This window comes from Oncorhynchus mykiss, chromosome 3 (genome assembly GCF_057628025.1).
Source record: "Oncorhynchus mykiss isolate SJ-2025 chromosome 3, ASM5762802v1, whole genome shotgun sequence".
NCBI classification, from domain to species: Eukaryota; Metazoa; Chordata; class Actinopteri; order Salmoniformes; family Salmonidae; genus Oncorhynchus; species Oncorhynchus mykiss.
The window spans coordinates 32,607,889-32,624,813 of NC_143024.1; the positions used below are offsets into that span (position 1 = coordinate 32,607,889).

The 16,925-nt window shown below is 40.5% G+C and overlaps 2 protein-coding genes across 5 annotated transcripts; both read left to right on the forward strand.

The window, feature by feature from the left end:
• Positions 1–321: 321 nt before the first annotated feature.
• Positions 322–4,781, forward strand: s100v1 (S100 calcium binding protein V1). Of its 2 annotated transcripts, none has more exons than XM_021593175.3 (3): positions 322–543; positions 3,078–3,209; positions 4,174–4,781. In XM_021593175.3, the coding sequence occupies exons 1-3, from the start codon at positions 532–534 to the stop codon at positions 4,342–4,344; spliced, it is 315 nt and encodes a 104-aa protein (XP_021448850.1). In that variant the 5' UTR covers positions 322–531; the 3' UTR covers positions 4,345–4,781. The 2 variants fall into 2 exon arrangements, with proteins under 2 accessions (XP_021448850.1, XP_021448844.1); XM_021593169.3 differs by having other exon boundaries at positions 446–560.
• Positions 4,782–4,978: 197 nt separating this feature from the next.
• Positions 4,979–16,765, forward strand: trim33l (tripartite motif containing 33, like). Of its 3 annotated transcripts, XM_021593181.3 has the most exons (15): positions 4,979–5,710; positions 5,811–6,000; positions 7,081–7,196; positions 7,329–7,464; positions 7,822–7,942; positions 8,187–8,303; positions 11,263–11,377; positions 11,489–11,635; positions 12,722–12,833; positions 13,702–15,194; positions 15,331–15,530; positions 15,663–15,765; positions 15,903–15,971; positions 16,110–16,244; positions 16,388–16,765. In XM_021593181.3, the coding sequence occupies exons 2-15, from the start codon at positions 5,811–5,813 to the stop codon at positions 16,664–16,666; spliced, it is 3,333 nt and encodes a 1,110-aa protein (XP_021448856.3). In that variant the 5' UTR covers positions 4,979–5,710; the 3' UTR covers positions 16,667–16,765. The 3 variants fall into 3 exon arrangements, with proteins under 3 accessions (XP_021448856.3, XP_090084630.1, XP_090084623.1); XM_090228497.1 differs by having other exon boundaries at positions 5,675–6,000; XM_090228504.1 differs by lacking the exons at positions 11,263–11,377; positions 11,489–11,635 and having other exon boundaries at positions 5,459–5,710.
• The last annotated feature ends 160 nt before the right edge of the window (positions 16,766–16,925 follow it).

Consider the following 16,925-nt stretch of genomic DNA (forward strand, 5'->3'; position numbering starts at 1 on the left):
TTATAATCAAACTGATGATAACCTTAGATGCTATAGGGTCAATGGGTTTTAGTTTTTTTTTAAAGGATGAATAGTACAAGCTGATGTCATGGATTGTGGATGAACCATGTTAGGACCATTTTAAGAGAATGAATACATTATTTAAGATTTACATTTTATGATGTTAGTCAAAGACTGTTTTGTGATATTCATATTTATATGTCTCTGTGGAAAGTTGGAAACAGATAAGGACACTATGACTTTGTAAATGGAGTTGTAAACGCCGACAAAGTTGGAATTAAAAAAGTACAATAAATAAGTAAACTGAATATCAACTCACACACACACACGTCTCATGTTTCCACCCTCAGTCCGTTATACAGGCCCAGTGTTAAATTTCGGTCTTTCTCCTCCCCATTCCTTGTCTGATGCGAGGGTGGAATCAAGTTTTTTTTGTGGGAGGATACGAGATTCCAGCCAGGATGGCAATGGAACGCTGACAAGAAAAGTTTAGTCCGTTTCCTCTTGACTGGACAGACCAAAACGGACTCGATGGCGACGAAGGTATGATATATCACCTTGTAAGAGTTATTTTCTTGCCATTAATAATATTTAAGTAATTCATTATCTGTTTATTACTTTGATATCCATAATTTGTGATTCAAACGCACAGGAGACTGTCATCAAGTTATAAACTAGGGCGCCGGCTCTCACCTATAAGACTATTGTGTTATATTCTCCTGACATCAGCGCATGATGTACGATAAAGTGCTAACATGTTAGGACGCAACAAATCGAAACCAATTTTGGGATTTAACCAGAGTATATCATGAGCCTACATTATGCTCACTGGCCTTGTGGATTTCATTTTGACACGGAATGCGCAATCTGGGTGCCAGTTATTGTGGAGCAGTTGAATGCCCTGTGCCTCGACTGTCGGTGCAGAGTAATAGAAAGCACGGGGAATCAATCAGGTTAACGCATTCCTTCCTACGGAAACGTTGGAATGGAGTCCATTGCATGCACAGTTTCGATGCGCTTTTTTGTTAAGGAGGAAAGTCTATCATTTTGCTTGGCTATTTGAATAATAATTTATTGCATTGAAAATTGGTTTCCAGCCACCCTTGATAGTATAAGTAGACGCCACACACCTAGAATAGGTGCAGTACAGTGGGATTTAATGAGCCCAAAGTTCAGCGCATGGATATACAATGTATGGCAAAAGGCTACCCGAGATTAATAGGAGTAACGTTCTGCAGTTTTGGCCAACACCCAGAAGGTAAATCTGTGAGAGCTGCCATTGCAGACTGACGGGGTTCTACAACGCTTGAGTGGGATTGTTATATTAGAGAATGAATGAATCAATGAATGAATCAGTCAGTCAATCACTAGTTTAATAAAGTGCTACTGAAATACACACCAAGTGTACAAAACATTAGGAGCATCCCCTTTTGCCCTCAGAAAAGCCTCAATTAATCGGGGCATGGGCTCTACACTGTCGAAAGCATTCCACAGGGATGCTGGCCCTTACTGACTCCAATTCTTCCCACAGTTGTGTCAAGTTCGCTGGATGTCCTTTTGTTTGGTGGATCATTCTTGATGCACACGGGAAACTTGAGTGTGAAAAACCCAGCAGCATTGTAGTTCTTGGCACACTCAAACCTGTACGCATGTCACCTACTACATACCCTGCTGCTGGAAGGCACTTAAATATTTTGAATTGCCTATTCACCCTCTAAATGGCACACATACACAATCAATGTCTCAAGGCTTTAAAATCCTTCTTTAACCTGTCTCCTCCCTTTCATATACACTAATTAAAGTAGATTTAAAACCTCTACAGGATCGGTGTGTCCCCCCCGCCGGGATGGTTGAGCTAACGTGCGGCAATGTGATTAGCATGAGGTTGTAAGTAACAATAACATTTCCCAGGACATAGACATATCAGATATGGGCAGAAAGCTTAAATTATTGTTAATCTAACTGCACTGTCCAATTTACATGAGCTATTACAGTGAAATAATACCATGCTATTGTTTGAGGAGAGTGCACAGCTATGTATTAATAAACCAATTAGGCACATTTGGGCATACTTGATACATTTTTTTACAGTAATTAAATAGTTCATTGGATCAGTCTAAAACTTTGCGCAATCTAAATTGCACCTAAACTGGAATAATACATTGGCTTTTCTCTTGCATTTCAAAGACGATAAAATGTAATTTAAAAATAACATTTATTTTTGTATTATCTTTGACCAGATCTAATGTGTTATATTCTCCTACATTCATTTCACATTTCCACAAACTTCAAAATGTTTTCTTTTAAAAGGTATCAAAAATATGCATATCCTTGCTTCAGGTCCTGCGCAACAGGCAGTTCGATTTGGCTATGTCATTTTAGGCGAAAATTAAAAAAAGGGTCCGATCCTTAAGATGTTTTAACAGGTGACATCAATATCGGACCATAGCTTTCACCTGGTCAGTCTCATGGAAAGTGCACATGTTCCTAATGTTTTGTACACTCAGTGTATATGTTAACAAGTTAAACACTTCAGAATCCAATACAATCCACCCTCAATTGAATTTTGGAATTGCAGCAATTCGTTCTGAATCTGAGATTCTGCAATAAAAAAAAATCCCTTGATGATGCCGATATTGTGTCAGGTAAATCAACATTTGCTGAAATATCAAATAAATTAGGAAATGTCACAATCTGTCTGCTGTGTAATAGCGGTTTCATTAATCACAATTGGAATTCCATTCAAATGCTTCAAAATACATTTTATCATAAGGGTGTGTCAAGCGACAAGCCTTAAACAATGTTCATGACTAGCCCTGAGGCTTAACACATTGTCGTATTGTTCTTGGGTAAACATTAGCCTAACAGTAGTGTGTGTGACGCATATATTCTTTACTACCAGGTGTGCACTGTGCAGGAAACGGATCATAATGTGATTGCAAATGAGTAACTTACACTCATGATTATGTTGTGTTATGCATAGTACAATTTATTTGTCATACACTATTAAAACATTGGATTCTCCCTTCAAATCTGCTCTTAATCTTTATGTGTTATTTTCTCTCACACACCACAAGTACTCAGATCTGGAGTTGGCATTGAACACCCTGGTAAGTCAGTTCCATGGTGCTGCAGCCAACAATGCCCCCACACTAACCACAGAGGAGTTCCAAACCCTGGTCTCCACACAGCTACCCACCCTTGACAAGGTAATATGATCCCACACAGTAAAGTACAACTCTGTTCCAATATTTCCAATTTGTTCCTTCCTTCCTTGCGGTAATCACTGATCTGACATCAGTAAATTCAGGAAATCTGTGTAGTTTAACCCTGGTTTTAACCTGTCCAGCCATGTTATATACATGTTTTATCCCAAGGAAAGGATGAAGGAAGAATTCAGTTTAAGTATTAGGCCAGGGAGAGGTCCCTCATTTTGCATGATAGATTCTTCCCTTCCATGGCAACCTCTGTGAACAAATAGAAGTGCAATCCCAAAATGATCCCTTAGCAGTCTATTCTCTCCCATCTGGCTGTGTGTTGCCTCCCCCTTGTGGATCTGAGAGGATTGGAATTAGGTTGTGGCTCCACCTACTGTAGTTAAACTGTAGTTCAACACTCTTACATCTATCCAGCCATTACTGATTCATGGAGGGTGAATTGATGGGGTGGGGTAGTGTTCAATAAGAGCTGTTTGGATGGCTCTCTTTAAATATGGACTGTAAATTATGTTGATTTTTCAACCCTTTTTTTTCAAAATATATATATTTTTGAAACATAACATACACATACAAACGACAACATCACACAAACATCAACTACATCACACCTGCCCAGACCCACATGCTCACACCCCGATCTCCAGCCGCCTGCATCACTCCCTGCCACATGGCCTCAAACTGTACCATTTTGTTTCTCTGCCACCCACAAACTTTCAACATTGTGTTAACGACAAAGGATTGGTTGATTTACAGTTTAAGTGTACATTTTTTCAAGATGATTGATGATGAAAGTATCGTCCAACCCATTGGGTATCCCACTGCACCCTCATATTCCATGTCTTGAAATATGCAGCCAGACGGATTAAAAGTACTTTTATATTGTAATAGTTCTGACAGCCAACTTTCTAACTCCACCCATAACTTTTGGACTTTATAACTCTAACCTTTCTAATAGACAGCAGGAGATGAACAAGGCTTGAGCCAGCTGCTCCAGCAGATTGGAGTGAAGGATGGAAAGGGGGTCTCCTTTGAGAACTTTTGGAACTTAGTCCAGACACTGGCCACCATTCAATACGGACAGAGGAGCCAGGAGAAGACAATCAAGTGTAACTGCGTTCTACAGTGAGGAGCTGGTCAAACCTACCACCTAGGGAACAGTTTACACCACCCAGAAAATCACACTTTAACATGGGCCCCTCCCAACCACCCCAACCTAGTATTCTAACTCCCTAACTCCTCCTCCCTGGCTGTTCACATCTAGTTGTTATGTGTCTGCCATAGAGGGGGTTAATAAAGTTGTAGGCCTATTCGATGGTTAAATGAAAGGTTTACTTTATAGTCTTCTATTCCATCGGCAATTACCCAACATTATTATTTCAACTGCATTGTTATGTCAGTTCTTATGGATAATAGCATGCTATTTATGTTTTCATTATTTACATTGTTGTCACACTTATTAAAACCAACATGTCTAATGCTAAAATGACTAGAAATGAAACATAGTATGCGTGTTATGTTCATGATAATTGTATTACTTGTTGAATAAAACTTATAATTTTGTTACATGTTTGTGCTTATATCATGGAAGCTACCAACACTAGAATACACAACACTATACAGTCTACTCCTTTATGTAGGTCTGACTCCACCTACTGACTCTGGATCTGATAATATACCATTCCTAGAGATAATGTCAGAATTAGAGGTAGAGTATTCTGATCCTAGATCTGTGATTATGCGGCAATGTATCGCTCAAAAACACCCGAACCAGAGAGTTTCTAAACACAGAGGTGCAACATTGCGAGACTTCAAGGAACGTTTGCCAAACAGACCAAGCAGACTAGGCCTGGACTTTGGGTTCGAGAAGTCAATGGCCTTGCTCAATATGATCAAAACTGTAACGTATCGTGGGTAAATTGACTGATCTACAAATAATAAAGAGTAGTTATTTATGTTATTTATTTATGATGTCAGTCGGCAGTCGCTTGCACTGTCTGATGCACCTTCGAACGTCCAATGAGAGAAGTAAAACATTCTTCATTAGCTGTTAATTTTCTCGAAATCTAAAGGCACACCTAAATTTGAGTTAATGTCTTAAGTAGTTGAACATGTTATAACTCCAACCTCGTGAAAGTGTCAAACTGTCACATTTTCGTCAAAAACTAATTTATGTGGAACCAGTGCCAGCTGGCATGCACATGCGCAGTTCGGCGCAAGATCACGGTTAGACCAGATGACGTGATTCTGCGCATGAGTTTAGCTAGCCAACGTCGCAATGGACCTCGCCGACTGCAACCGTCGTGATCGGGAGAAGCAGTTTCTGGCTAGCTGGACTATCTTTGACTATGCTCAAACTTCTTCCGTTCCAGATTTTTTTTCAGTGAAAGAATATCCGGAGTAACCTTGCGCTGGTTTAGAACCTGCGCAAGGTAAATACAAAAACATTTGAACGGTTTTTATCCTCATTTGCGTGCGAACGATCGTCAATAGAGGTACGTCTCGCCTTAAATATGTATACATTATGATTAGTAATGCAAGGCTCGTTTTTCTCTCATAAAAAAATATTTATCCCGGAATGACTCTTCCACACAGATGAACAATGGCGGGCAAAGCGGAGGTGGCTTTCCGTTTGGGCCGAACGTAGTGAAAGAATCAGGAACATATGGAAATTGTGTCCTCTGTGGGTTAACTTTAAACCATGGGCGATATCCCCAACTTCTACCCTGTTTGCACTCTATTTGTCAAGCATGCCTGCCCCCAGTCAATCCAGGGTTGCAGAAAGGTATGAAGCACTTTTGTTGAACACAACTGGGTTTGGTGAATTTACTGTATCGAGCTTTTGGAATAAGGAATGTTCTATCTGACATTTTGGTAAAAAACTAGTTATTCACATAGCCAGTTAGAGTTCCTCTTGACTTTAGATGGTGTCCTTCACAGAGTTGTTCTTTAGATGTTCTTCACAATTTACGACAGGGAAAAATAGGACGTTTTATCTTCACAAACAGTTTTGCTTTGAACTTGGTTTTATAAGGTTATATTTGCAATTCAATCACAATTCTGCATTTCCAATAAAAAATGGATGTAAAGTGATGTCGTTAAAGAGGAAGACATAACGAAACAGTTCTGAGATCTGGGACTCTCCCTATCTCAAAACTATACATTTTGATCAAACTAATAGTTCCATGTCCTTGATTATTCATATCATGGGTTCTGACGCTCTTTTGTATTTAGTTTTTTTTCAGCACTTTTGTTGAATAATTCCTGGCCACCACTTCTGCTCTTTATGGCAAAAATAATTAAATACAGGTACCTTGGAGCATGTTAAATGCCCATTGGAGAGGCATCCCTGCATTTTTTATTTATTATCTTGTTCTATATAGATATTGAAGGAGAATTTAACTGAAAATACAAACTTACCAGATTTCATGGATAACTACTAAGTAGTTTGCTTGCTCTGGGCATCGAAGACAAGACAAATATATCAGTTTACTCATCCAGAGCTAAGCTTTAGCCATGCTGCTAGTTCTCCATGGTGTATTTGTCATTTTGTGGTTTGGAGGATGGAGGGGATACTCTTCATTTAACGATTAAATGGCTTTACTTTTCTTTTGAAATTAAATTAATCTTATGATTCAGTATCAGAACCTTTTTACTCAACCCAGATCCACATATGAGAATGCTCAATATCTCATAACTAGACTTTTGGCAGATAGAACCTTATAATTCCAAAGTCACAGTATCGTTATCTAGGGGAGAGGCCAAAGACTATTCCGAGACTCCCACAAGACAATCACAGTGTTTTAGACAGGAAACATTGAGAAGGGAAGCATTACAAAAATGGTCTACTTCTCTCTCTCTCCAGATCTCTCTATCTCTCCAGCGTGTCCGTCCTGTGACATGCCATTTAATATTCTGGAAGTCAAAGATAATCTCTTTATTAAGAACTCTTCCAACGATCTCTGGACTGGTAATGTCCAGGTGAGACACTTTGGGTGTTAATATGAATAACTCCATCAATAATATTAACTCAGTCAATGATAGTGCTGTTCCCATAGCCTGTGAATGCCTTTATAAATTTGGTGTATTCCATCATCACGTCTGTGACTGCAGTGTACCTGTTGTGAGGGGTTCGTGGCGAGTGGCTGGTGTGTGGAGTGTGGAGAGGCGCTGTGTTCGGAGTGTGTATCTGCACACAGGAGAGTGAAGGTGACGAAGGACCACACTATCCGGCTCCAACCCCCAACAGGTCTGCCCTATATACCCTCAATACCATACTATTGAGCACTACGGCTATTCTTTTCAGAGACTTCTACTCATGTAGAATTTGATTAATTTATCCACAGACATCTTTTCTGCTCAAATATTTTTTCAAACATCATACCATCTTATGCAAACACCTTGTAATATTCAAGTTATATTTTATTATCTGGTCACTACACACGCACATACGCACGCACACACAAAAAAAACATGGGCCTCCCAAACATTGACTTAGAGGTCGACTGAGCCAGACACGGCCATCAAACACTTGTTGATAATAGCAGGACACTGACATAGGATGTTCATATACTAGATTGTATCATATTTTTGTATTCCCCCGCAGGAGTCTCCGCTCCCACAGTGTTTTGTCCCACACACAAACATGAGCCAATCAAACTCTTCTGTTTGACCTGCGATCAGCTGACCTGTCGAGACTGCCAACTAATGGATCACAGGAACCACAGGTAAGTTTCCTTGCATATTGTAAATATAGTCACAGTATCATGGAAAGTTCAAATACTGTAGAAGAATCATCCTTACCTACCTTGGAAGTAATCACTAAAACACAATTCGATAGGTAAAAAATAAGGTAAAGTCACTTGATTACTTCAAGGAAGAGAGGAGGACAAGGTGGATTCTTTAAGCATTTGAACAGTGCCGAAGTCTCTTCTCCTGTTCTCCTGAGTCTCCTCTTCTATTCCCATGCAGTTTCCAGTTCCTCCATGAGGCGATGGTCAGCCAGAAAGAGCAGCTTCAGTCCCTGGTGCAGAAAGTGAGGCAGCAGAGAGTTGCAGTGAAGCAGAGCCTCCTGGACATGGACGGCAGGTAATAACTAGTCAATTACATTGGAATGAAAGTACAATATTGGAACAGGAGTTTCTTGTCACAGGGCATGAACTTCATGTCACAGAAGTACATCTTCTATCTGCTGTATTGTTTAAAACTGCGTCCTCTGCATCTTAGTTGGAACAGAAACCTTCAGCTGAATATAGTAGGATGTTTTTGGTTAGTTTCTAAAGACTGCAGCTGCATATTCAAGCTGTCAGTGTAAGCAAATACAGCTAAGATCGAGCATCTGTGCAGGTGTATTCAATTATATGGTTGTTTAGGGTTAGGGTTTACCTCCGGGTCCATGCCTTCAATACCTAGACAAAAGTGCTATATCCTACCCACAAATTTTGGATTGAGGCAATGTTTTTAGCGGAATCTAGACAATAGATGTCATGAAATGTAGCTTAAATTGAACAAGCTTTGATGTGGATGATCCTCTAGACATTTTATTACATGGGACGTTCCACCAATTCGGTGCCTTTTGAGAAGTGTAACTTGATCAAAAAAAGTTTGATTTTTACCTAATTTTACTGTTCGGTCATAAAAACTTCATAAAAAAAACAAGTTTTCCCAACTCAAGAGGTTAAATAAAGGAATATGACTATAGTAAGTGCCTATTAAGTTTCAAATAAATAACAGGTTTGAGGATTTCATCATAAATCCAATTGTGACGGAGGAATGGAAGCCTGTTGTGTGCAACAGGGAGGGGCAATTGAATGCAAGCTGAATTTTTTGTTGTTGAAATTAAAACATTTCTAGCCTGTCTATCCATGGGTAACAGATTGACGTGTTATGCTCGTCCCACTCAGTTTTCCATCACAAAACACCAGAAAATGGCCAAAAATAGTAAAACCAGCTCACCTGCTTTTACACTATAATTTGACAATTACATGTTCAATGTTTCTTTAAAAAAATATATGTAAATATGAATTGTTTCTCTATTTTAAAACGAGAGTACAGTAACATGGATGACCTTAAAATGAGGGACAGACGTAAATTAATCTCTAATGACATGAAATCAATAATAATCTTCAGAAATGACTTTGTCAAGGCAACAAAATAACTAGGGCTTTACAATGATGGTGAGAACTATGAGCCATTTTGGAGTTAAATAGGTTCAAATCTTCCTAGAATTCAGTGTGTTCACAGAGTGTTCACAGAGTGTTCACAGAGTGTTCACAGAGTGTTCACAGAGTGTTCACGTCAATATGCAGAATTTTGGTACTTTGGCAAGTCTTTATTCATAATGAAAATATGATTTATTTAATTCAACTTGTGGTCTATATTAAAGGGCACTTCATTTAATATAACAGGTTTTTGGCTACTTACAGTAGCAGTCGAACATTTGGACACCTACTCATTCAAGGTTTTGTTTTATTTTTACACTTTTATACATTGTAGAATAATAGTGAAGACATCAAAACTATGAAATAACACATTACATAGTAACCAAAAAAGTGTTAAACAAATCAAAATATGTTTTATATTTAGATTCTTCGAAGTTGCCACCCTTTGCCTTGATGACAGATTTGCAAACTCTTGGCATTCTCTCAACCAGTTTCACCTGAAATGCTTTTCCAACAGTCTTGAAGGAGTTCTCACATGCTGAGCACTTGTTGGCTGCTTTTCCTTCACTCTGCGATCCAACTCATCCCAAACCATCTCAATTGGGTTGAGGTCTGGTGACTGTGGAGGCCAGGGCATCTGATGCAGCACTCCATCACTCTCCTTGGTCAAATCGCCTTTACACAGCCTGGAGGTGTGTTGGTCATTGTCCTGTTGAAAAACAAATGATAGTCCCACTAAGCACAAACCAGATGGGATGGCGTATGCTGTGGTAGCCATGCTGGTTAAGTGTACCTTGAATTCTAAATAAATCACTGACAGTGTCACCCCCACACCATCACTTCTCCTCCTCCATGCTCCCCGTTGGGAACCACACATGCCAACATCATCCGTTCAACTACTCTGCGTCTCACAAAGACACGGCGGTTGGAACCAAAAATCTCAAATTTGGACTCATCAGACCAAAGGACAGATTTCTACCGGTCTAATGCCCATTGCTTGTGTTTCTTGGCCCAAGCAAGACTTCTTATTATTGGTGTCCTTTAGTAGTGTTTTTTTTGCAGGAATTCGACCATGAAGGCCTGATTCACGCAGTCTCCTCTGAACAGTTGTATGTTGAGATGTGCCACTTACTTGAACTCTGTGAAGCATTTATTTGGGCTAACATTTCTGAGGCTGGTAACTCTAAGGAACTTATCTTCTGCAGCAGAGGTAACTCTGGGTCTTCCTTTCCTGTGGCGGTCATCATGAGACCCTGTTTCATCATAGCGCTTGATGGTTTTTGCAACTGCACTTGAAGATACTTTAAAAGTTCTTGACATTTTCTGGGTTGACTGACCTAAATGTCTTAATATAATGGTTGACTGTTGTTTCTCTTTGCTTATTTGAGCTCTTCTTGACATAATTTTGACTTGGTCTTTCACCAAATAGGGCAATCTTCTGTATACCAACCCTACCTTGTGACAACACAACTGATTGGCTCAAACGCATTAATAAGAAAAGAAATTCCGCAAATTAACTTTCAAAAAGGCACACCTTTTTAATTTAAATGCATTCCAGGTGACTACCTCATGAAGCTGGTTCAGAGAATGCCAAGAGTGTGCAAAGCTGTCATATCAAGGCAAAGGGTGTCTACTTTGAAGAATCTCAAATATAAAATATATTTTGATTTGTTTAACACATTTTTGGTTACTATATGATTCCATATGTGTTATTTCATAGTTTTGATGTCTTCACTATTATTCTACAATGTAGAAAATGGGAAAAATAAAGAAAAGCCCTTTAATTAGAATGTGTGTCCAAACTTTTGACTGGTACTGTATATATCAAAGGAACACAAAAGGCATTAATTTTGTGGAAATACCCACATGTTCTCTCCCACTCGCAGATTGCTAGACATAACACAACTCAAGTCAAAGCTGAGGGAGAGCTTGAAGAGAATGCTTTTTGCTACTGTTCAACTCTTGAAATCGAGAGCCACGTCGCTCTACAACAACATAGAGGTATTTTAGCTATCCAAGACTAACACAATCCATGAAAGCTAAAGAAAGTGTGTGTTCATGTGATTTTGCTCTCAGGCAGAGTCGATAAAATGCTTGCTCATGTCCACCCAGACTATGTGTAATGCCGAGGTGGCAGGGATCGAGACGAGACGGAGTGCACTAAACAAACTGGGGCAGAGGCAGGACTATGTTGCTGACTTTGCTGAGAAAGCCCTGAATGTGGAGGACTTCTTTGCCCTGCTCTCCTACAAAGGGCAGGTAGAAACCCACTTGTTCTGCCTGTACAAAGCTACTCACACATTTCTTTTTTTTTCTTTTGGCTTATATCAGAGTGCCTTATCCCCCATCTCCACCAAAGACACTTCATTCTGAATTGAGTTGTGAATTTCTCTTTAATTTAAATGATTGAATTGAACTTGAAGTGGCCACATCCCACATGAAGCAGAATTTGAATTGGATTTGAATGAAAGGAAGGATATAGAATTTAATTCTATAAAATTCAATGAAATTCAAATGGCTTATTTTTTCCAGCAAATCACCATAGAAATGTTTTTGACATAATGTATGGTTACCAATACCATGTTGCATAAGGTTGAAGATTTTAATTTTTAAATGTCATTCTCCTAAAACCATTTAAAATAATTACAGTGGTCTGGAAATATTTTAAGATCCTGTTGTGGGTTTTCTATAATGTTTTTAGATACAATACATTTCCCAGAATGCATTAGGTCAAAAACTGCAGTATGGAAGGGAATAATCTAACATCTCATGACAAAGAAAATTACATCTTTGAGTTATAATCAAACTAATATTTGAAATGGTATGTGTGCTTTCATATGGTCTCATGTTCTGAGCAAGGAACTTAAACGTTAGCTTTTTTACATGGCACATATTGCACTTTTACTTTCTTCTCCAACACTGTTTTTGCATTATTTAAACCAAATTGAACATGTTTCATTATTTATTTGAGACTAAATTGATTTTATTTCTGTGTTATATTAAGTTAAAATAAAATGGTTAATTCAGTATTGTTGTAATTGTCATTATTACAAATAATTATTTAAAAATCGGCCAATTTAATCATTATCTGCATTTTTTGGTCGTCCAATTATCTGTATCGGCGTTGAAAAATCATAATCGTCAACCTCTAGTTTTAATTAAATGTTACTTCCTTCAATTCAAATTCAAATGTTGCTTTCTGTGGGGTGTGGCCAATTTAAAATGTATTGTTCAAAATTGAATTAAATTCAGAAATTCCAAATTGATCCCAATCCTGCGTCACAAACATTACCACATCAACACACATGCGCAACCCTATCCACATATGCTCCTCTCACTCCACAGATTGGATCCCAGTTACAGCATCTCTTGACTCAGAGTACTGAGCCCCCGGGGACCATGCTTAAGTTGCAGTTGGTGATTACGGATGACTTCAAGAAACAAATAGCTTCCTTTGGTAAGTCAAGATACTCAATCTCCTATTCATGTAGGCTGTTGTCAGGGTAGGTTCCTTGTTCCTTGTCAATCATTGACTTATTGGTGAAATCAGCAGTCAGACAATATCTTCTTTAAGTAAATCAATAAAACCTTTATTAATGCAATTGCAGACAGAAGTTAACAATGGAAACACAGCATGTATGTCTGAGAGTAAGTTCTGCGACCAAGCAAAGGGCGCACCTGATTAAATACCTGTGATCACTCCCTGGTGGTGTGATCACCTACGTCAATGTATATGTCCAATGAGTTGAGGTTACCTTAATGCAAATACCTAGAACAGTAGCTTCTCTAAATTCTAAGTGTCATCAGCATTTTCCACTGTCGCACGAGATCAAAATGGCCAACCTAGACAGTGTTTACTTTACCTAGTTCCGGTCTCTCCTAGCCTGCAGGCACATTCTTGCAACAGCTAGGTCTTAACCACAATGACTAATATAGATAGCTTATGCAAAGTATAGTGGCAGAGTTCAGACACATAGCAACAGTATAATAGTGAGACCTGCTATTATAAGGCCTGTAGCAAGCATATGAGTCTTAAGGTCCCCTTAATCAACAATGGTACCCTTCCCCTACAATGTGCTGGCTTTGATCTTAACACAATTCTTAGATTAAATCAAGAAAAAAAGGTTTTAGCATTGATTGCCACATAACGTGGTAGTCCGGTATTGCCCATTTAGTGTTGTTAAAATAACATGCCGAAATCAACCCAATGAATTTTGTCATTGGAAATGGGGACCCCAGGACACAAGCTTGAGACTGTTTGGTTGTGACCATCGCATTTATATCATCGCTCCTACAATAGTATTATTTTTCTTCCTTTTTTCCAGGTAAACTTTTGGGTGATATTGTTCCCTTTGCCCAATCACATGTTAGTCAAGACAACCCCCTGGAAAACCAAGAAAGACCCAATGCTCCCTCTGGCCAGACCTCTTCCACTGCTCCTAACATGTCCATTCATTCTGTTCCCCCTCCACCTAACCCTGTCTTCCAGCCCCCACGCCCCTCTTACACTGCCCCATCCAACCCCCACAGTCAGCCCTCAACTTCCCAGCCCTCCACCTCCCGCGAGCCTCCTCCTTATCGCTCCCTGCCTGTCCACACCCCTTCAAGCCTTCCATTGAGCCATCCTGTGACACCCCAGCCCTGCCCATCTACACTAGCCCCATCTCACCCCTCCCTGAATATACATAATCCACCATTCTGTCTACCACCAAACCCTGCCCAGCCATCACTTGTCCCTAAACTTCATGTCCAGTCACCGTTGGTCCCCACCAACCATGCCCAGCTATCCCCTGTTCAGCCTCCAACCTCCCCATCTCTCCAACCACTGATCGAGGCCACACCTAGACTTTATGGTATGTTCAAAGCAACTCCTCCACCTGGACGATCTCGGAGAGGTAAGGATGGAAAGTCCTGGACGTTCCACTCATACTCACCTGTAGATATCTGCCACCCACCTTCTGGCTCGTCCTCTCCTGCAGCCGTAGCTCAGCATCAGAAAAGGAAGTTTCCAAAATCGCAGCTACTGTGGATCCTCCATCAGCCTCCCTCTGTAAACCCCATCCCTGTCCTCCCGGTGAAAGCCCTAGCAGACTCCCCCTGTGATAGAAGCCTGCCTCCTACTGGTCTGGCAGACCCTGACCCAAACTCTCAGGCCAGGGAGAACGAGCCCACCTCTACTGTCACTGAGTTGGAGACTGACACAGAGGCAGGCAGTGCTATCGAGTTGGAGGTCCCATCAGCCTGGGCTGATAGAAAGGCAGCTGCCTGCTCGGACAGTACTTCTTCAGATCTGCCTTTCACAGGGACTTTGTCTACTGAGAGGACCTCTAATCATCTCTCTTACAGTGTCTTAACCCACACCCACCACCCCAAAGAAGAAACTGACACGGACCCTAACAGTAAACCCTATTCTGTGGGTAGGACCCATACTGCCCCCCACAACAATAAAAAGATAGCTTATGACCAACAACATGAGGATGCTAAGGCTATCAGGTCACTTCATCGGCGTGTGAATAACTGGAGAACTGAGCTGCCAACACGCATTAGAGTGCTACTGGAGGGACCCTCTCCACTCCCCACCAGGACAGGTTCGGTGGTGGCCACTGAAATGCCAACCAGGCAACCCAACACCACCCAGCCACCGAGCTTGACCAATAGCAACAATGTTAACAACTCAAGGTCCTGGCAACCCAGGGTCTTGATGTTTCGGCTTCCCATCTCCACCCCCACTCCTGGATGCTCTCTTCCTCAGTTCCTGCTTGTCCAAGGGGCCAGCAAAGATGAGATTATTCTGCAAGAGATTGCAGAAGAACACCAGGTAAGCACATTGCTGCACTACATGGTTTGTTCTTGATTTAAAGTCTGGGTTAAGGTTAGTGATAAAGCACTTTACGTTGTCCTTTTTAGCTTAGCAAGATAATGATGATGATCTATCCCCTCCGCTATTGTTGCAGTCCCATGGCGATGACATCACACCACCAGAGTCAGACAGCCTCCTCTGGACTAAGGCCCTATCCTCCCCAGAGAGTCCCCCACTGCTTCAGTATGTGACCTGTGCGGCCTGTCACACTGTTGGCGGTTCGCTATTCTGTGTAGAGTGTGGGAGGGGCTACCACCAAGATTGTCATATCCCACCCATTGGTCCTTCCTTCTGGTAATCTCCATAAAGATTTAAAGTAGTAGTTTCTGTGTACAGTTCCAGTTTGGTGGAGTTGATATGGAGGGAATATGCTAGTCTGAGTTCCTTGTGTTAAAGCTGTGTGCTGTCTGTTTCCCTCTCTGGTAGGGAGGAGTGGAAGTGTTCACTTTGTCAGGACCTGGCCGACACCACAGACCCCTACAGTGATGACAGGCACAGGACTATGTGCCTCAGCCTAGCAGACCAGCGGGTAAGATTCACCCGTTGTGCATTTGAATTCGGATCCTCCTGCTGAGTCGGATAGCATTTATAATGAACTTTTGGACCTGTAACTTCTTAGATTCAATGCTGGCATTAACCAGATCTTGTTATTTTCTTTGCTAACAGAAATGTGAGCATCTCCTACTCTTTCTAAGGTGTGAGAATGACAGAAACATCCTTTGCAGCACGGCTGAGGTGTGTATGAAAATATATATTAAAAACCAAAATGGCTTATTGTAACTCAATGGCATTAGTGATATTTGTAAATAATCTTATCTGTTGCTATTATTTAGCACATTTATAATGAGAGCTCTCATACTTTTGTCTCTTCAGCCCCCCTCAGATTCAATATGTCTTGACTCCATACATGGAAGGCTGCTACAACATCGATCACCCCCTTACCGTACCCCCTCCGAATTTGTCTCTGATGTCTGGGTCCTTTTCGACACCATGTTGATGAACTCAAAGGTTGTCACATCTTCTAAAATGTTATTTATATAGTAAAAAAATCACTCCTGAAAGCATTTGCTAAACTACCAAATTACCTGAGAATTTACAGACAAAAATACCAGGCAAATTACATTGAATGTGCATTTTTTATTATCTCAAAGGACCAGGAGTTGGTTGTCAAGCTACGGGGCAGCTTTCAGAGGAAGTTAGGGGAAGTGTTTGGGACAGCTCTCCACCCCTCCCTCCTCAGCCACCCTAACAGCAGCTGGACTGAGACGGGGGAACCTGAGGAACCAACGGCTGCAGAGTCTCTGAAGAAGATGAGGGAGTTGCTGAATATGGCCAAAGTGCCAAAAGCTAAGAAACGTCACTCCCAGGTCAGAGTTGAAACAGATGAAAATGAAACTAAAATGAAGAAAATTAAAAAGGATGCAGACTGAAAAATTGCCATTTGAAGTGGAGATTCAGAAATGCTATGTTGTTAGTCAGTTATATACAACTGACATTGTACTTTTTTTAAATTAAATTAAATACAAAAGGGATTGTGTGTGGCTTTGTTTTTGCACATTTGTAACAACTATGCAATATACTATGCATTACTGTAGCCTTTGTACTGTACTGTGATAGTAAACTCAGCTAAAAAAGAAACGTCCTCTCACTGTCAACTGCGTTTATTTTCAGCAAACTTAACATGTGTAA